Source organism: Heterodontus francisci, chromosome 30 (genome assembly GCF_036365525.1).
Source record: "Heterodontus francisci isolate sHetFra1 chromosome 30, sHetFra1.hap1, whole genome shotgun sequence".
Classification (NCBI taxonomy): domain Eukaryota; kingdom Metazoa; phylum Chordata; class Chondrichthyes; order Heterodontiformes; family Heterodontidae; genus Heterodontus; species Heterodontus francisci.
In genome coordinates, this window is record NC_090400.1 from 7275103 (window position 1) to 7295823 (window position 20721).

At 48.1% G+C, this 20721-nt stretch overlaps 1 protein-coding gene across 9 annotated transcripts in view; it reads left to right on the plus strand.

The window, feature by feature from the left end:
- camkk1a (calcium/calmodulin-dependent protein kinase kinase 1, alpha a) overlaps positions 1 to 20721 on the plus strand; it is a 362000-nt gene that overhangs the window by 226763 nt on the left and 114516 nt on the right. For all 9 annotated transcript variants that reach the window (XM_068010057.1, XM_068010055.1, XM_068010064.1 and 6 more), the window contains one exon: positions 4868 to 5001. In XM_068010057.1, coding sequence (XP_067866158.1) covers positions 4868 to 5001 — 134 coding nt within the window. The remainder of the gene's footprint in view (positions 1 to 4867; positions 5002 to 20721) is intronic.

Genomic DNA, 20721 nt, shown 5'->3' on the forward strand with positions numbered 1-20721 from the left:
TGGAATGCATGAGTGCAAAGGTCAGGCAGGTTCTCTGCTCCTTTTCCATTGCCCCAGGATGTCTCGGGCTTCTGGGGGGACATGTGAGGATGGATGTGGGTAGATGCAGGTTCATCCCATATATGTAACTGAGGTGGGAGAGGACAATCCCAACCCTCGCCTCGATTTCCTGTTGTAACAGCCATGGAGTTCCCAGACACGGGAATGCCCATTTTAACTTGGGGCCAGGTCAGTGGCAGGTTCACTTAGATTCGCCAACGTGACTCCTGAACCATTTAACTCCCAGACCTCACAGCATACGCCGGGCCCAATCCCGCCTGAAGGCAGCAGGAACTGTATGGAGGTTCACAGTGTAGGAGTGGAGGGAGTGCAGAAGGAGACCTTGGCTGGGGCCCTGCAGTAGGGTTAAGGGAATGGAGTTGGGGGCGTGGGGAGGGGAACATGAGCAAGAAAGACCCAAGGTTTCCTTGTGGGACCTGAGGGAGGAGCAGTCCTGTGCCACCAATCAACCTTTAGAAGATAATAAAAATAAAAAATGCTGAAAATACACAGCAGGTCTGGCAGCATCTGTGGTGAGAGAAGCAGAGTTAACGTTTCAGGTCAGTGACCTTTCATCAGAACTGGCAACGGTTAGAAATGTAATAAGTTTTAAGCAAATAAAGAGGGGGTGGGCAAAAGATAACAAAAGGGAAGGCGTTGATAGGAGAGAGGGTTACAGAGAATAACTGACCAGAAGGTCATGGAGCAAAGGCAAAGGGTGTGTTAATGGTGTGATGAAAGACAAAGCATTAGTGCAGAGAGGGTGTTAATTGACAGAATAATGAATATGCCTGGCCAAAAGCACAAACATGAAAAAAACAGTGGTCAGGCACATGGTAAAAAAATGAATAATGGAACAAACTTAAAAAAAAGAAAAACTAAAACTAAAAATAAAAAGGGGGGCCCGTCATGCTCTGAAATTATTGAACTCCACGTTCAGTCCGGCAAGCTGCAGTGTGCCTAATCGGTAAATGATATGCTGTTCCTCGAGCTTGCGTTGATGTTCACTGGAACACTGCAGCAAGCCCAGGACAGAGATGTGAGCATGAGAGCAGGGGGGAGTGTTGAAATGGCAAGCAACCGGAAGCTTGGGGTTATGTTTTCGGACTGAGCGAAGGTGTTCCACAAAGCGGTCACTCAATCTGCATTTGGTCTCCCAATGTAGAGGAGACCACATTGTGAGTAGCGAATACAGTATACTAAATTGAAAGAAGTACAAGTAAATCACTGCTTCACCTGAAAGGAGTGTTTGGGGCCTTGGATAGTGAGGAGAGAGGAGGTAAAAGGGCAGGTATTGCACTTCCTGCAATTGCATGGGAAGGTGCAATGGGAAGGGGACGAGGTGTCAGGGGTGGTGGAGGAGTGGACCAGGGTGTCGCAGAGGGAACGATCCTTTCAGAATACTGACGGGGGAGGGGAGGGGAAGATGCGTTTGGTAGTGGCATCACACTGGACGTGGCGGAAATGGCGGAGGATGATCTTTTGGATGTAGAGGCTGGTGGGGTGGAAAGTGAGGACAAGGAGAACCCTGTCGCGGTTCTGGGAGAGAGGGGAAGGGGTGAGGGCAGAGGTGCAGCAAATGGGCTGAACACATCATCATCCTTAGATTGCAAACAAGCTGATAGAATGAACATGATGGGAATGCACATCACATCAGCTAGCATCTGGGAAGAAACGTTGAGTAAATGTTTTGGGGGAGCGTTGTGTGCATTAACTGGGCTGACCGATCCTTTGTCTCCCCTTCACCGTCAGGTCAGATTACCTGAAGGTGCTGGTGATATGGTTCGGAAGGGCCGGGGCGTGCACCAAAACATGGGAGGAGCGAGTAGCCAAGGTGCGACAAAAGTTGAGCATGTGGGGGCAGCGATCTCTCTCCATTGTGGGTAAGAACCTGGCCATCAGGTGCGAGGCGCTCACGTTGTTGCTCTACGTGGCGCAGGTCTGGCCCATACCCCACTCCTGCGCTGTGGCAGTCACCCGAGCCATTTTCCGCTTCATCTGGGGATCTAAAATGGACCGGGTCCGGAGGGACACGATGTTCAAATCTCTGGACAAGGGCGGGAAAAATATACCCAACGTGGCCCTCATCCTGATGACCACCTTCGTGTGCGGCTGCATCAAGCTGTGTGTAGATCCCCAGTACGCAAACTCCAAGTGTCACTACGTGCTGAGGTTCTATCTGTCCCCGGTGTTGCAAAGGATGGGCCTGGTCACATTGCCGTGGAACGCTCCATGCAGTTGGGCCGTGCCGTACCACCTATCCTTCGTGGAGCAGTTTCTGCGGGAAAACACCTTTGACCACCGGTCCATCAGGCAGTGGTCTGCACGGAATGTCCTCAAGGCCCTACGGGAAAAGGAGACGGTGGATCCTGTCGGATGATTCCCCGAGCAGACCGTCAAAGTCATTTTGGCGGAATGCCTCATCACCAGAACTTTCAAACAAGCACCAAGACGTAGCTTGGCTGGTGGTGAGAAGGGCCCTCCCCGTCAGATTCTTCATGCACACCCGAAGTCTCGCCCCCTCCGCACAATGCACCCGCGGTGGCTGTGGTGGGGAAGAGACGGTCGCCCACCTCCTCCTGGAATGTGCCTTTGCAAAGCAGGTGTGGAAAGAGATGCAGTGGTTTTTGTCGAGGTTCATCCCAAGCAGCTCTGTAACACAGGAGTCTGTGCTCTACGGGCTGTTCCCAGGGACAAACATCAACTGCTGCTGGAGAACTATCAATTCGGTGAAAGATGCCCTTTGGTCTGCCCGAAACTTGCTGGTCATCCAGCGCAAAGAGTTGTCCACCACCGAATGTTGCAGACTGGCACATTCCAAGTTCCAGGACTACGTGCTGAGGGACGCACTAAAGCTTGGGGCAGCCGCAGCAAAGGCTCAATGGGGAAAGACCACAGTGTAAGGTCCCCCCACCAAGCTGAACTAAGGGGCTGGAACCATGGGAAACCCCTCGAACTGTATCGTTAATATTCTCAATTGCTGTAAATGTAAAACTGTAATTGACATGACAATTGTGAAATGGAAGGGTTGTGAAGAAACTCATGATAGTATTGAAGGAAACTGATCTGCCTTGCAATGTTTGTATTTTTTGGTGCTGTTTGAAACTGTTTGGCAATGTAATTGTTACAGAATTTTATGAATAAAGTATATTTTGGAAATTAAAAAAAAAGTACAAAGATCATAGCTGAAACTTCAGCCTATCTGGCCTGGTGACCCTTGCACTCCTGCTAAATCAGACACCGTGCTGACAACGCAGCTTTGCAAAATGAAACCCGTAGTTTCCATGCGCTTGTGGCCACCTCCACATCCACCCTGGGCTCCAGAACTGTACCGAAGCAATGTATTTTTTTTTATTTGTTCATGGGATGTGGGCGTCGCTGGCATTTGTTGCCCATCCCTGATTGATCTTGAGAAGGTGGTGGTGAGCTGCCTTCTTGAACCGCTGCAGTCCATGTGCTGTCGGTACACCCACAGTACTGTTAAGAAGGGAGTTCTCGGATTTTGACCCAGCGACAGTGAAGGAACAGCGATATAGTTCCAAATCAGGATGGTGTGTGGCTTGGAAGGGAACGTGCAGGTGGTGGTATTCCCATGCATCTGCTGTCCTTGTCCTTCTCGGTAATAGAGGCATAGGTTTGGAAGGTGCTGTCGAAGGAGCCTTGGCGAGTTGCTGCAGTGCATCTTGTAGATGGTACACCCTGCTGCCACTGTGCATCAGTGGTGGAAAGAGGGAATGTTTAAGTTGGTGGATGGGGTATCCATCAAGTGGGCTGGTTTGTCCTGGATAGTGTTGAGCTTCTTGAGTGGTGTTGGAGCCACCCTTATCCAGGCAAGTAAAGAGTCTTCCATCACACTCCTGACTTGTGCCTCGTAGATGTGGACAGACTTTGGGGAGACAGGAAGTGAGTTACTCCCTCAGAATTCCCAGCCGCTGACCTGGTCCAGTTCAGTTTCTGGTCAATGGAAATCCCCAGGATGTTGATAGCGGGGGATTCAACAATAGTAATGCCATTAAATGTCAAGCAGAAATGGTTAAATCCTCTCTTGTTGGAGATGGTCATTGTCTGGCAATTGTGTAGGGCAAATAATACTTGCCTGAATGTTGTTCAGGTCTTGCTGTGTATTGGCTCGGACAGCTTCAGTATCTGAGGAGTAGTGAATGGTACTGAACATTGTGCAATCATCATCAAATGTTCCCACTTCTGACCTTATGAAGAAAGGTCATTGATGAAGCAGCTGAAGATGGCCTTGGACACTAACCTGAGGAACTCCTGCAGTGATGTACTGGGACTGAGATGATTGGCTTCTAACAACCACAACCATCTATCTTCCTTTGTGCTGGGTATGACTCAAACCAGTGGAGAATTTTCCCCTGATTCCCATTGACTTCCATCTTGCCGGGGCTCCTTATTGCCATACTCGGTCAAATGCTGCCTTGATGTCAAGGGCAATCATTCTCACCTCACCTCTTGAATTCAGCACTTTGTCGATGTTTAGACCAATGCTTTAATGAGATCTGGAGCTGAATGACCCATGCTAAACTGTGACTGATTGGGAACCCTGGGTCACTAGTATGGCCTGTGGATACTTCAGGCCTCCCCTCTGGCTGGGCCTAACACTAGAAAACGGGAGAGAAAAATGAAGTGTTGCTGTGGGTCTGGGCTGATTTTAATCCTGCTCACCATGCCTGGTGAAATTGGTCTCATTGCATTGCACAACCGTTAAACACAGCCTACTATTTCTGGAGTGGATTTAAGGTACCCTATGTTGAAGGATGATCATTGCTTTCATTTGAAATGTTGCCTCCCTTCTTGCTCTGGGTTCCAGGCCGTCCTCCCCCTAGGGGATCGAAGCCTCCATCTGGAGAACAGCCGAAGGGCCCTGCGCCCCTGGAGAAGATCTACCAGGAGATAGCCATACTGAAGAAACTTGACCATCCCAACATTGTCAAGTTGGTAGAGGTGAGTTGGTTAGTCACCAACATAAGTGTAACGAATCACAGCAGCGTTTTATTTTCATACCGAAGTGGGGAACGGTTGAACTCATTCTTGAGTTAGCCAAGCTGATTTACATGACATTACTAACAGATTGCCAAATATGCAAATTGGTTTAATTTCACGAAATGATTCGCTAAGTACATATGGCAACATCATCAACTGCCCAAACAAAGGGTATTCGCAGTCAGGTAACTCTGATCTCCCATCGCCCTCCCTCCTATGTAATGACCGCCCAATTCTTTTGTCACTGAGTCACTGCCAAGTACTTCTACCCTCCCCCGGCTGCTCTTCACTTTAAATTGTTTCCAGTAAGTAACTCTCTGACTGACACTGCTTTCCATTAACCCAACTAATTGCCTTATTTAATCATTCAATCTTACACTCCCTGTCAGCTTTGCTACTGCCAGAGACACAGCATGAAACAAACCCACTAGGAAATATCTCCTGGGTCTCAGCTTTTGCAAAGAACAATGGACTGTGTTGGCCTGTTCTAGAATGTTCTGCAACAGGCAGCCAACGAGCTAATGTAAATCCTTGCATTCATGGGAGACAGTGTTAAAAAAATGTTACACTTGATTGCAAAATTATAGTGATAGTCACACATTTTAATTCCAACTGATGGACTTCAAAGTTATTTAATATTTTGATTGGGTCAGAGGATGCTAAACAACTGATTGCTAATATCGCTTTTACTTATCCAACTAACCTGTGAATTTGGCCTTGCTGAGTGGGTTTTCCAGCACAATAACCATCCCCTTCTGTGGAAATGTGAAACAGCAGCCCACACGGTCAATGAGAGCAGCTTGACTGCTCACAGTGGTTTTCGGCTATAGATAGAGTCATAGAGTCATTTACAGCATAGGAGGTCATTCAGCCCATCGAGTCCAATCCAGCTCTCCATGGAGCTATGCAGTCAGTCCCACTCCCTGGCTCGATCCCCATAGCCCTGCAAGTCTATTTCTCTCAGGTGGCCATCCAACTTCCTCATGAAGTCATTGAACATCCCCACTTCCACCACCCTCGTGGGCAGCGAGTTCCACCCACTGCGTAAAAAAGTGCTTCCTCATATCCCCCTGCATCTTTTGCACAAAACTTTCAATCTGTGTCCCCGAGTCCTTGTACCATTTTTTATTGGTAACAGTTTTTCCTTGTCTAACTTATCTAAGCCTGTCATAATCTTGTACACCTCTATCAAAACTCCCCTCAATCTCCTTTGTTCTAAGGAAAACAACCCCAGCTTTTCCAACATAACCTTGTAACTAAAATCCTCCATCCCTGGAACAATTCTGGTAAATCTCCTCTGCACTCTCTCAAGGACCCTCACATCCTTCCTGAAGTGTGGTGACCAGAACTGGATGCAATATTCCAATTGGGGCCTAACCAGAGCTTTATAAAGGTTCAGCATAACTTCCCTGCTTTTGTACTCAATGTCTCTGTTTATGAAGCCCAAGATCCCATATGCTTTACTAACCACTTTCTCAGTATGTTTTGCCACCTTCAAAGATCGATGCACATGCACCCTCAGGTCCCTCTGTTCCTGCACACTCTTCGTAGCTGTGCCATTAAGTATATATTCCCTCTCCCTATTCCTTCTGTCAAAATGCATCACCTCACACTTGTCAGTATTAAATTCCATCTGCCACCTATCTGCCCATTCTGCTAGCCTATGTCCCATTGCAGGCGCTTCATATCATCCTCACTGTTTGCCGCACCTCCAAGTTTGGTGTCATCAGAAAATTTTGAGATTCTACTTTGTATTCCAAGATCAAAGTCACTTATATGTGGCAAAAAAGAAGCAGTGATCCCAGTGCTGATCCTTGGGGAACACTGCTGTCTACCATCCTCCAGTCTGAAAAGCGACCATTTACTACGACTGGCTGCTTTCTGTCTTTAAGCCAATTTTTTACCCAATTGGACACTGACCCTCCTATTCCATGCAATTCAATTTTGTTAACCAGCCTTTTATGTGGTACCTTATCAACGCTTTCTTAAAATCCATATAAACAACATCCACCGCATTCCCTTCATCAACCTTCTCTGATACTTCATCAAAAAATTCACTTAGATTAGTCAAGCATTATCTGCTTTTACAAATCCACGCTGGCTATGCTTAATTGACCCAAACCTCTCCAAGTGTCTTTTGACATTTTCCCCTGATTATTGTTTCTAAAACTTTACCCACCACTGATGTTAAACCAACTGGCCTGTATTTGGCAGGACTGTCGTTACACCTTTTCTTGAATAAATGTGTCACATTTGCCACTCTCCAATCCTCTGGCACCTCCCTGTATCCAGGGAAAATTGGAAGATTGTGGCAAACCTTTCCACTATCTCCATCCCCATTTCCTTTAGCAACCTGGGTTATCTATATAATTATTTATATAAACGACATAGATGACTATGTGGGGGGTAGAATCAGTAAGTTCGCGGATGACACAAAGATTGGTTGAGTGGTTAACAGTGAGGTTGAGTGTCTTAGGTTACAGGAAGATATAGACGGGATGGTCAAATGGGCAGAAAGGTGGCAGATGGAATTTAACCCTGAAAAATGTGAGGGGATACACTTTGGAAGGAGTAATGTGACACGGAAGTATTCAATGAATGGCCTGACACTGGGAAGTTCCGAGGAACAAAGGGACCTTGTCGTGTTTGTCCATAGATCTCTGAAGGCAGAAGGGCAGGTTAATAGGATGGTGAAAAAGGCATATGGGACACTTGCCTTTATCAATCGAGGCATAGATTACAAAAGCAGGGAGGTCATGTTGGAGTTGTATAGAACTTTGGTAAGGCCACAGCTGGAGTACTGTGTGCAATTCTGGTCACCACATTATAGGAAGGATGTGATTGCATTGGAGGGGGTGCAGAGGCGATTCACCAGGATGTTGCCTGGGATGAAACATGTAAGCTATGAAGAGAGGTTGGATAGGCTTGGGTTGTTTTCGCTGGAGCAGAGAAGACTGAGGGGTGACCTGATCGAGGTGTACAAGATTATGAGGGGCATAGACAGGGTGGATAGGGAGCAGCTGTTCCCCTTAGTTGAAGGGTCAGTTACAAGGGGTCACAAGTTTAAGGTGAGGGGCGGGAGGTTTAAGGGGGATTTGAGGAAGAACTTTTTTACCCAGAGGGTGGTGACGGTCTGGAATGCACTGCCTGGGAGGGTGGTAGAGGCAGGTTGCCTCACATCCTTTAAAAAGTACCTGGATGAGCACTTGGCACGTCATAACATTCAAGGCTATGGGCCAATAGCTGGCAAATGGGATTAGGTAGACAAGTCAGGTGTCTTTAATGCATCGGTGCAGACTTGATGGGCCGAAGGACCTCTTCTACACTGTATTATTCTGTGATTCTGTGATCTACCCTAAGCATACCCAGCCTTTTTAGTACCTCCCGTCCCTCAATTTTTATCCTATTCATTGCCTCTACTCTTTCTGCTTCTACTCATATTTTGTCAGCCTCCCTTTCCTTAGTGAACACTGATACGAAGGACTCATTAAGTATATTAGCCTTGCCCTGCGCCTCTAAGCATATATTACCCTCTCGGTCCGTAAGAGACATCACTCCGTCTCTTACTACTCGCTTACTATTTACATGCAGATCGAAGATCTTTGGGTTCCCATTTATTTTCATCTCTCTTTGCCAATCTTATTTTCCTCTTCACCTCCCCTCTCAACTTATTGTCTATGGCCTGGTTCTCACTTAAAGAGTTGACCTGACATGCTTCATCCACCTTTTTTGTTTCATCATCATCGCCATCTCCCTTGTCAACCAAGAAGCCCTGTTATTGGTTCCTCCACCTTTCACCGTAGTTGGAATGCTCTTAGCCTGTACTTGAAGCATCTCTTCCTTAAAGATAGCCTGTTGTTCTGATGCAACTCTTCCTGCCAGTCTTTGGTTCCATTCTACCCAGCCATATCCCTTCTCATTGCATTGAAATTAGCCCTAGAGTCATAGAGAAATACAGCACCGAAACAGGCCCTTTGGCCCACCGAGTCCGTGCTGACCATCAACCACCCATTTATACTAATCCTATATTAATCCCTGCAACATGAACCCACGTATGCTTGAGGCAGAGTCCTCTATTTTCTCTGTAATCACAGTGAGTTTACTTTGAAAGCCGGTCACTGCATCACACATTATCTCCTTTTCATCGATGACCCCCAGGTACAGCATCTGTGTCCTGATGAGCAGAGCTCAGAATAGACAGACTCTCCAGTGCTGTCCATGCCATCACCCTCTTCCAATCTAGATATTCTGCCTTATTTTGTTCCTTGCTTTTCTGTGTTATCAGTTTAAACCTTATGATACAACAATCACTCTTACCCAAGTGCTCCCCCACAGACACTTGGTCCACTTGGTCCACCTCATTTCCCAGCACCAACAAAGAACAATACAGCATAGGAACAGGCCATTCGGCCTCCAAGCCTGCGCCGATCTTGATGCCTGCCTAAACTAAAACCTTCTGCACTTCCGGGGACCGTATCCCTCTATTCCCATCCTATTCATGTATTTGTCGAGATGCCTCTTAAACGTCGCTATCGTACCTGCTTCCACCACCTCCCCCGGCAGCAAGTTCCAGGCACTCACCACCCTCTGTGTAAAAAACTTGCCCCGTACATCCCTTCTAAACTTTGCCCCTCGCACCTTAAACCTATGTCCCCTAGTAACTGACTCTTCCACCCTGGGAAAAAGCTTCTGACTATCCACTCTGTCCATCCACTCATAACTTTGTAAACCTCTATCATGTCGCCCCTCCACCTCCGTCGTTCCAGTGAAAACAATCTGAGTTTATCCAACCTCTCCTCATAGCTAATGTCCTCCAGACCAGGCAACATTCTGGTAAACCTCCTCTGTACCCTCTCCAAAGCCTCCACGTCCTTCTGGTAGCAATGCCTCATTTCTAATTGGGCTAAGAACATACTGTTCAAGAAACAGATTTTAGAACTTCCTCCCCCTCCTTACCCTTTACTGTAAAATTATCCCAGTTGATATTTGGGTAATAAGTCCCCCAGTATCACCACTCTAGTTCTTGCACATCTCTGTGATTTCAGATTTGCTGTTCTATCTCTCTCTCTCACTATTTGGATGCCTTTAGACTAACCCTAGTAGTGTGATCATTCCCTTTTTGCTTCTTAACTTTAACCAAATGGATTCTGTCCTTTCATTCTGTCCATTTTGTCCTTGCCCTTTCAAGGACATCCTCCCTTTCCAGCACTGCAATGTCTTCCCTAATCAATACTGCCACCCCACCTCCTTTTTTGCCTTCTCCATCTTTTCTGAACACTTTATATCCTTGTATATTAAGTGTCCAGTCCTCGCCATTTCTAAGCCATGTTTCCGTTATTGCCTTTACATCATATTCCCATACTGCTATTTGTGCTTATAGCTCACCAACATTATTCACCACACTTTGTATGTTTACACACATGCATTGTAATTCTGTCTTTGCATTCCTCATAGTCCTTCTCAGTCCACTCCCATCTAATACGGAACTACTCCCTTCTCAAGTACTGTCTAATATTCTCACTTTGATCCCACTTAATACTTTGCTGCTTCCAACTCTAGTGCTATTTGTCTCTTCCAATTCTCTGTGCACCTTGGTGTTCCTCCCTTGTATTATCTCCTGGTTCCCACACCCCTGCCAAGTTAGTTTAAACCCTCCCCAGTAACATGAGCAAATTGCCCCAGAAGGAAATTTGTCCCAGCTCTGTTCAGGTGCAACCTGTCCAGCCTGCACAGGTCCCACCTTCTCCAGAACTGATCCCAGTGCCCAGGAATCTGAAGCCCTCCCTCCTGCATGATCTTTCCAGCCACGCATTCATCTGCACTCCTATTTCTATACTCACTGACTCCGTGACTTGCGTGGTACTATGAGTAATCCGGAGATTACTACTTATGAGGTCCTGCTTGCTAATTTCTTACCGAGCTCACTAAACTCTTTCTGCAGGACCACCTCTGGCTTCCTACCTGTGTTGTTGGTACCAATGTGAACCACGACTTCTGGAGGGTCACCCTGCGCCCTGAGAGGGCTCTGCAGCCATTCAGTGACATCCTTGATCCTGGCACCAGGGAGGCAACATGCCATCCTGGATTCACAGCTGTGGCCACAGTAATGCCTGTCTATCCCCCTGACTATTGAATCCCCTATCACTATTCCCATCAGCCTCCATATCCAAAGGATCATCCTCCGCCATTTCCGCCACCTCCAGCTTGATGCCACTACCAAACGCATCTTCCCCTCCCTTCCCCTGTCAGCATTCCGAAGGGATCATTCCTTCCGTGACACCCTGGTCCACTCCTCCATTACCCCCACCACCTCATCCCCTTCCCACGGCACCTTCCCCTGCAATCGCAGGAGGTGTAATACCTGCCCATTTACCTCCTCTCTCTTCACTATCCCAGGCCCCAAACACTCCTTTCAGGTGAAGCAGCGATTTACTTGCACTTCTTTCAATGTAGTATACTGTATTCGCTGCTCACAGTGTGGTCTCCTCTACATTGGGGAGACCAAGCGCAGACTGGGTGACCGTTTTGCGGAACATCTCCGCTCGGTCCGCAAGCAGGACCCTGAGATTCTGGTTGCTTACCATTTCAACACACCCCCCTGCTCTCATGCTCACATCTCTGTCCTGGGATTGCTGCAGTGTTCCAGTGAACATCAACGCAAGCTCGAGGAACAGCATCTCATCAACCGATAAGGCACACTACAGCCTGCTGGACTGAACATTGAGTTCAATAATTTCAGAGCATGACGGGCTCCCCATTTTACTTTCATTTTTAGTTCTTTTTTTTCTTTTTTTACATTTTTTACAACCTTTTTTTTGCATTTATTTCATTTCATCTTAGTTTGTTCAGTTTGCTTACCCACTGTTTTTTTTCAGGTTTGCACTTGCTGCTGTTCAATATTCAGTCCGTTAACACCTTTTCTGTACTAATGCTTTGTCTTTCAACACACCATTAACATATTGTTTGCCTTTGCTCCATGACCTTTTGGTCAGCTATGTGGCCTTGTCCAATCCACACCTTCTCCTTTGTTATCTCTTGCCCCACCCCCACCTCACTTGCTTATAACCTGTGACATTTTTAATATTTGTCAGTTCCGAAGAAGGGTCACTGACCCGAAACGTTAACTCTGCTTCTCTTTCCACAGATGCTGCCAGACCTGCTGAGTGGTTCCAGATTTCTTGTTTTTACTCCTATCACTATTACTCTTCCAGTCTTCCTTGTGCCCCCCTGTACAGCTGAGCCACCCGTGGTGCTATGGCCTTGGCTCTGGCTGCAATCCCCAGATGAACCATCACTTTCTTCAGTATTCAGGACCTGTTGGAGAGTGAGACACACTTGGGGTATTCTGCACTACCTGCCTGTTTCTCCTTGACTATCTGGTGGTCACCCATTCCCTCTCTGCCTGCATACTCGTAAGCTGCGGGGTGACCACATCTGTAAACATGCTATCCACAAAGATCTCAACCTCACAAATGTACTGCAGTGACGCCAGCTGTGGTGACCACATCTGTAATCATGCAATCCACAAAGCTCTCAACCTCACAGATGTACTGCAGTGACGCCAGCTGTTGTTCAAGTTCTGAAACCTGGAGCTCAAGCTACTGCAACTGACAACACTTCCTGCATGTATGGTTATTAGATTAGAGATACAGCACTGAAACATGCCCTTCGGCCCACTGAGTCTGTGCCGACCATCAACCACCCATTTATACTAATCCTACACTAATCCCATATACTAGTGACAATTTATAATGGCCAATTTACCTATCAACCTGCAAGTCTTTTGGCTTGTGGGAGGAAACCGGAGCACCCGGAGAAAACCCACGCAGACACAGGGAGAACTTGCAAACTCCACACAGGCAGTACCCAGAATCGAACCCGGGTCCCTGGAGCTGTGAGGCTGCGGTGCTAACCACTGTGCCGCCCACACAAGAAGCCTCCTAGAGCTCCCACACAGCACTCTTGAGGTTGGAGCAGCCCTGCCATTCCTCTTATATGGTAGACAATAAACCTTAATACTACAACTAACCCTGCTACTACTAATACGAATAACCCTACCAGTAATAATAAACCTTATCAATATTAACAATAACCTTACGACTGCTAATGCTAAACTTTACCAATATTAATCTACCTTACCACTATTAATATACCCTACCAATACTACAACATTACTAATAGTAGTAATGACCTCATCAATAGTAATAAACCTTGCTAAAAGGAATAGTAATCAATAGGAAATACACACCAAACATCAAATAAGCTTTACCACTATCAGTAAACCTTACTACTACTGATAAAGCCTTACAACTACTAAAATTACCCGAGTTTTGAGAGATAGATGAGAAAAATACTCACCAATCAATCAACTACCTGTTTTCCTGTGCCGCCGAACGTTGATTTTTCTCAGAAAGCAGTCAGTCCACTCTGGAGCTACAGAATCTGTTAAACTCCCCGCCGGTCTCTCTCTCTCTTTCTCTCTCTCTCTCTCTGCTGCTCTGTTAAACTCCCCAAAGGTCTCTCTCTCTCTCTCTCTCTCTCTTTCTCTCTCTCTCTATCTGCTGCTCTGTTAAACTCCCCACTGGTCTCTCTCTCTCTCTCTCTGCTGCTCTGTTAAACTCCCCAAAGGTCTCTCTCTCTCTCTCTCTCTCTCTCTTTCTCTCTCTCTCTATCTGCTGCTCTGTTAAACTCCCCACTGGTCTCTCTCTCTCTCTCTGCTGCTCTGTTAAACACCCCACTAGTCTCTCTCTCTCTTTCCCTCTCTCTCTGCTGCTCAGTTAAACTCCACACTGCTCTCTCTCTCTCTCTCTCTCTCTGCTGCTCTGTTAAACTCCCCAGTGGTCTCTCCCTCTCTCTCTGCTGCTCAGTTAATCTCCCCACTGGTCTCTCTCTCTCTGCTGCTCTGTTAAACACCCCACTGCTCTCTCTCTCTCTGCTGCTCTGTTAAACTCACCAGTGGTCTCTCTCTCTCTTTCCCTTTCTCTCTGCTGCTCAGTTAAACTCCGCACTGCTCTCTCTCTCTCTCTCTCTCTGCTGCTCTGTTAAACACCCCACTGCTCTCTCTCTCTCTCTCTCTCTGCTGCTCTGTTAAACTCACCACTGGTCTCTCTCTCTCTTTCCCTCTCTCTCTGCTGCTCAGTTAAACTCCGCACTGCTCTCTCTCTCTCTCTCTGCTGCTCAGTTAAACTCCGCACTGCTCTCTCTCTCTCTCTCTCTGCTGCTCTGTTAAACTCCCCACTGGTCTCTCTCTCTCTCTCTCTCTCTCTCGCTATCTCTCTCAGCTGCTCTGTTAAACACCCCACTGGTCTCTCTCTCTCTCTCTCTCTCTCTCTGCTGCTCTGTTAAACACCCCACTGGTCTCCCTCTCTCTCTCTCCCTCCCTCTCTCTCTCTCTCTCTCTGCTGCTCTGTTAAACACACCAGTGGTCTCCCTCTCTCTCTCTCTCTCTGCTGCTCTGATAAAGTCCCCACCGGTCTCTCTCTCCCTCTGTCTCTCTCTCTCTCTCTGCTGCTCTGTTAAACTCCCCACTGGTCTCTCTCTCTCTCTCTCTCTGCTGTTCTGTTAAACTCCCCGCTGGTCTCTCTCTCTCTCTCTCTCTCTTCTGCTCTGTTAAACACCCGACTGGTCTCTCTCTCTCTCTCTGCTGCTCTGTTAAACACCCCACTGGTCTCTCTCTCCCTCCCTCTCTCTCTCTCTCTCTCTCTCTCTCTGCTGCTCTGTTAAACTCCCCACTGGTCTCTCTCTCTCTCTCTCTCTCTCTCTCTGCTGCTCTGTTAAACTCCCCACTGGTCTCTCTCTCTCACTCTCTCTCTCTCTCTGCTGCTCTGTTAAACACCCCACTGGTCTCTCTCTCTCTCTCTCTCTCTCTCTCTCTCTCTGCTGCGCTGTTAAACTCCCCACTGGTCTCTCTCTCTCTCTCTCTTCTGCTCTGTTAAACACCCTATTGGTCTCTCTCTCTCTCTCTCTCTCTCTCTCTCTCTGCTGCTCTGATAAACTCCCCGCTGGTCTCTCTCTCTCTCTCTCTGCTGCTCTGTTAAACTCCCCACTGGTCTCTCTCTCTCTCTCTCTCTCTGCTGCTCTGTTAAACTCCCACTGGTCTCTCTCTCTCTCTCTCTCTCTGCTGCTCTGTTAAACTCCCACTGCTCTCTCTCTCTCTCTCTCTCTCTCTCTCTCTATGCTGCTTTGATAAACTCCCCACTGGTCTCTCTCTCTCTCTCTCTCTCTCTCTCTCTGCTGCTCTGTTAAACTCCCCACTGGTCTCTCTCTCTCTCTCTCTGCTGCTCTGTTAAACTCCCCACTGGTGTCTCTCTCTCTCTCTCTCTCTGCTGCTCTGTTAAACACCCCACTGGTCTCTCTCTCTCTCTCTCTCTCTCTCTCTCTGCTGCTCTGTTAAACACCCCACTGGTCTCTCTCTCTCTCTCTCTCTCTCTCTCTCTGCGCTGCTCTGTTAAACTCCCCACTGGTCTCTCTCTCTCTCTCTCTCTTCTGCTCTGTTAAACACCCGACTGGTCTCTCTCTCTCTCTCTCTCTCTCTGCTGCTCTGTTAAACACCCCGCTGGTCTCTCTCTCTCTCTCTTTCTGCTGCTCTGTTAAACTCCCCACTGGTCTCTATCTCTCTCTCTCTCTCTGCTGCTCTGTTAAACTCCCACTGGTCTCTCTCTCTCTCTCTCTCTGCTGCTCTGATAAACTCCCCACTGGTCTCTCTCTCTCTCTCTCTCTCTGCTGCTCTGTTAAACTCCCCACTGGTCTCTCTCTCTCATTCTCTCTCTCTCTGCTGCTCTGTTAAACACCCCACTGGTCTCTCTCTCTCTCTCTCTCTCTCTCTGCTGCTCTGTTAAACTCCCCGCTGGTCTCTCTCTCTCTCTCTCTCTCTCTCTCTTCTGCTCTGTTAAACACCCGACTGGTCTCTCTCTCTCTCTCTCTCTCTCTCTCTCTGCTGCTCTGTTAAACACCCCATTGGTCTCTCTCTCTCTCTCTCTCTCTCTCTCTGCTGCTCTGTTAAACACCCCACTGGTCTCTCTCTCTCTCTCTCTCTCTCTCTCTCTCTCTCTGCTGCTCTGACAAACTCCCCGCTGGTCTCTCTCTCTCTCTCTCTGCTGCTCAGTTAACCTCCCCACTGGTCTCTCTCTCTCTCTCTCTTTCTCCCTCTCTGTGCTGCTCTGTTAAACTCCCCACTGGTCTCTCTCTCTCTCTCTCTCTCTGCTGCTCTGTTAAACTCCCACTGGTCTCTCTCTCTCTCTCTCTCTGCTGCTCTGTTAAACTCCCACTGGTCACTCTCTCTCTCTCTCTCTCTGCTGCTCTGTTAAACACCCCACTGGTCTCCCTCTCTCTCTCTCCCTCCCTCTCTCTCTCTCTCTCTCTGCTGCTCTGTTAAACACACCAGTGGTCTCCCTCTCTCTCTCTCTCTCTGCTGCTCTGATAAAGTCCCCACCGGTCTCTCTCTCCCTCTGTCTCTCTCTCTCTCTCTGCTGCTCTGTTAAACTCCCCACTGGTCTCTCTCTCTCTCTCTCTCTGCTGTTCTGTTAAACTCCCCGCTGGTCTCTCTCTCTCTCTCTCTCTCTTCTGCTCTGTTAAACACCCGACTGGTCTCTCTCTCTCTCTCTGCTGCTCTGTTAAACACCCCACTGGTCTCTCTCTCCCTCCCTCTCTCTCTCTCTCTCTCTCTCTCTCTGCTGCTCTGTTAAACTCCCCACTGGTCTCTCTCTCTCTCTCTCTCTCTCTCTCTGCTGCTCTGTTAAACTCCCCACTGGTCTCTCTCTCTCACTCTCTCTCTCTCTCTGCTGCTCTGTTAAACACCCCACTGGTCTCTCTCTCTCTCTCTCTCTCTCTCTCTCTCTCTGCTGCGCTGTTAAACTCCCCACTGGTCTCTCTCTCTCTCTCTCTTCTGCTCTGTTAAACACCCTATTGGTCTCTCTCTCTCTCTCTCTCTCTCTCTCTCTCTGCTGCTCTGATAAACTCCCCGCTGGTCTCTCTCTCTCTCTCTCTGCTGCTCTGTTTAAACTCCCCACTGGTCTCTCTCTCTCTCTCTCTCTGCTGCTCTGTTAAACTCCCACTGGTCTCTCTCTCTCTCTCTCTCTCTGCTGCTCTGTTAACTACTACTCTACTCTTACTCTACTTCTACTTATTACTAAAACTTAAACTTCATTAACTTTACTAACTCTACTTACTAAACTACTTTACCTTACTACTAAACTTAAACTAAACTTACTAAAAACCTATCTCTTAACTTTCTACTAAAAACTTTAATTACACTACTAAAAACTAACTCATTACTACTTAAAACCTTAAAACTACTACTTTCTCTAAACTACTACTAAACTAAAACTACTAAACTACTAAAACTACTAAACTAAACGTATAACTAAACTACTCTTAACTAAACTACTAACTACTACAATACTAACTTCTAACTTTAAACCTAACTCTACACTACTAAAACTAACTCTTAAACTCCCCACTGCTCTCTCTCTCTCTCTCTCTCTCTCTCTCTCTATGCTGCTTTGATAAACTCCCCACTGGTCTCTCTCTCTCTCTCTCTCTCTCTCTCTGCTGCTCTGTTAAACTCCCCACTGGTCTCTCTCTCTCTCTCTCTGCTGCTCTGTTAAACTCCCCACTGGTGTCTCTCTCTCTCTCTCTCTCTGCTGCTCTGTTAAACACCCCACTGGTCTCTCTCTCTCTCTCTCTCTCTCTCTCTCTGCTGCTCTGTTAAACACCCCACTGGTCTCTCTCTCTCTCTCTCTCTCTCTCTCTCTGCGCTGCTCTGTTAAACTCCCCACTGGTCTCTCTCTCTCTCTCTCTCTTCTGCTCTGTTAAACACCCGACTGGTCTCTCTCTCTCTCTCTCTCTCTGCTGCTCTGTTAAACACCCCGCTGGTCTCTCTCTCTCTCTCTTTCTGCTGCTCTGTTAAACTCCCCACTGGTCTCTATCTCTCTCTCTCTCTCTGCTGCTCTGTTAAACTCCCACTGGTCTCTCTCTCTCTCTCTCTCTGCTGCTCTGATAAACTCCCCACTGGTCTCTCTCTCTCTCTCTCTCTCTGCTGCTCTGTTAAACTCCCCACTGGTCTCTCTCTCTCATTCTCTCTCTCTCTGCTGCTCTGTTAAACACCCCACTGGTCTCTCTCTCTCTCTCTCTCTCTCTCTGCTGCTCTGTTAAACTCCCCGCTGGTCTCTCTCTCTCTCTCTCTCTCTCTCTCTTCTGCTCTGTTAAACACCCGACTGGTCTCTCTCTCTCTCTCTCTCTCTCTCTCTCTGCTGCTCTGTTAAACACCCCATTGGTCTCTCTCTCTCTCTCTCTCTCTCTCTCTGCTGCTCTGTTAAACACCCCACTGGTCTCTCTCTCTCTCTCTCTCTCTCTCTCTCTCTCTCTGCTGCTCTGACAAACTCCCCGCTGGTCTCTCTCTCTCTCTCTCTGCTGCTCAGTTAACCTCCCCACTGGTCTCTCTCTCTCTCTCTCTTTCTCCCTCTCTGTGCTGCTCTGTTAAACTCCCCACTGGTCTCTCTCTCTCTCTCTCTCTCTGCTGCTCTGTTAAACTCCCACTGGTCTCTCTCTCTCTCTCTCTCTGCTGCTCTGTTAAACTCCCACTGGTCACTCTCTCTCTCTCTCTCTCTGCTGCTCTGTTAAACTCCCCACTGGTCTCTCTCTCTCTCTCTCTCTCTCTCTGCTGCTCTGATAAACTCCCCACTGGTCTCTCTCTCTCTCTCTCTCTCTGCTGCTCTGTTAAACTCCCCACTGGTCTCTATCTCTCTCTCTCTCTGCTGCTCTGTTAAACTCCCCACTGGTCTCTCTCTCTCTCTCTTTCTCTCTCTCTCTGCTGCTCTGATAAACTCCCCGCTGGTCTCTCTCTCTCTCTCTCTCTCTCTCTCTCTGCTGCTCTGTTAAACTCCCCACAGGTCTCTCTCTCTCTCTCTCTCTCTTTCCCTCTCTCTCTGCTGCTCTGATAAACTCCCCGCTGGTCTCTCTCTCTCTCTCTCTCTGCTACTCTGATAAACTCCCCGCTGGTCTCTCTCTCTCTCTCTCTCTCTCTCTCTCTCTCTCACTCTCTCTCTCTGCTGCTCTGTTAAACACCCCACTGGTCTCCCTCTCTCTCTCTCCCTCCCTCTCTCTCTCTCCCTCTCTGCTGTTCTGTTAAACACACCACTGGTCTCCCTGTCTCTCTCTCTCTCTCTCTCTGCTGCTGCTCTGTTAAACTCCCCACTGGTCTCTCTCTCTCTCTCTCTCTGCTGCTCTGTTAAACACCCCACTGGTCTCTCTCTGTCTCTCTCTCTGCTGCTCTGTTAAACACCCCACTGGTCTCTCTCTCTCTCTCTCTCTGCTGCTCAGTTAAACTCCCCGCTGGTCTCTCTCTCTCTCTCTCTCTTCTGCTCTGTTAAACACCCGACTGGTCTCTCTCTCTCTCTCTGCTGCTCTGTGAAACACCCCACTGGTCTCTCTCTCTCTCTCTCTGCTGCTCTGTTAAACACCCCACTGGTCTCTCTCTCTCTCTCTCTCTCTCTCTCTGCTGCTCTGTTAAACTCCCCACTGGTCTCTCTCTCTCTCTCTCTCTCTCTGCTGCTCTGTTAAACTCCCACTGGTCTCTCTCTCTCTCTCTCTGCTGCTCTGTTAAACTCCCCACTGGTCTCTCTCTCGCTCTCTCTCTCTCTGCTGCTCTGTTAAACTCCCCACTGGTCTCTCTCTCTCTCTCTCTCTTTCTCTCTTTGCTGCTCTGTTAAACACCCCACTGGTCTCTCTCTCTCTCTCTCTGCTGCTCTGTTAAACTCCCCACTGGTCTCTCTCTCTCTCTCTCTCTGCTGCTCTGTTAAACTCCCCACTGGTCTCTCTCCCTCTCTCCCTCTCTCTCTCCCTCTCTCTCTCTCTCTGCTGCTCTGTTAAACTCCCCACTGGTCTCTCTCTCTCTCTCTCTCTCTCTCTCTCTCTGCTGCTCTGTTAAACTCCCCACTGGTCTCTCTCTCTCTCTCTCTCTCTCTCCCTCTCTCTCTCCCTCTCTCTGCTGCTCTGTTAAACTCCCCACTGGTCTCTCTCTCTCTCTCTCTCTCTCTCCCTCTCTTTCTCTCTCTCTGCTGCTCTGTTAAACTCCCCACTGGTCTCTCTCCCTCTCTCACTCTCTCACTCTCTCTGCTGCTCTGTTAAACTCCCCACTGGTCTCTCTCTCTCTCTCTCTCTCTCTCTCCCTCTCTCTCTCCCTCTCTCTCTCTCTCTGCTGCTCTGTTAAACTCCCCACTGGTCTCTCTCTCTCTCTCTCTCTCTCTCTCTGCTGCTGCTCTGTTAAACTCCCCACTGGTCTCTCTCTCTCTCTCCCTCTCTCTCTCCCTCTCTCTGCTGCTCTGTTAAACTCCCCACTGGTCTCTCTCTCTCTCTCCCTCTCTCTCTCTCTCTCTGCTGCTCTGTTAAACTCCCCACAGGTCTCTCTCACTCTCTCACTCTCTCTGCTGCTCTGTTAAACTCCCCACTGGTCTCTCTCTCTCTCTCCCTCTCTCTCTCTCTCTCTGCTGCTCTGTTAAACTCCCCACTGGTCTCTCTCCCTCTCTCACTCTTTCACTCTCTCTGCTGCTCTGTTAAACTCCCCACTGGTCTCTCTCCCTCTCTCCCTCCCTCTCTCTCTGCTGCTCTGTTAAACTCCCCACTGGTCTCTCTCTCTCTCTCTCTCTCTGCTGCTCTGTAAAACTCCCCACTGGTCTCTCTCTC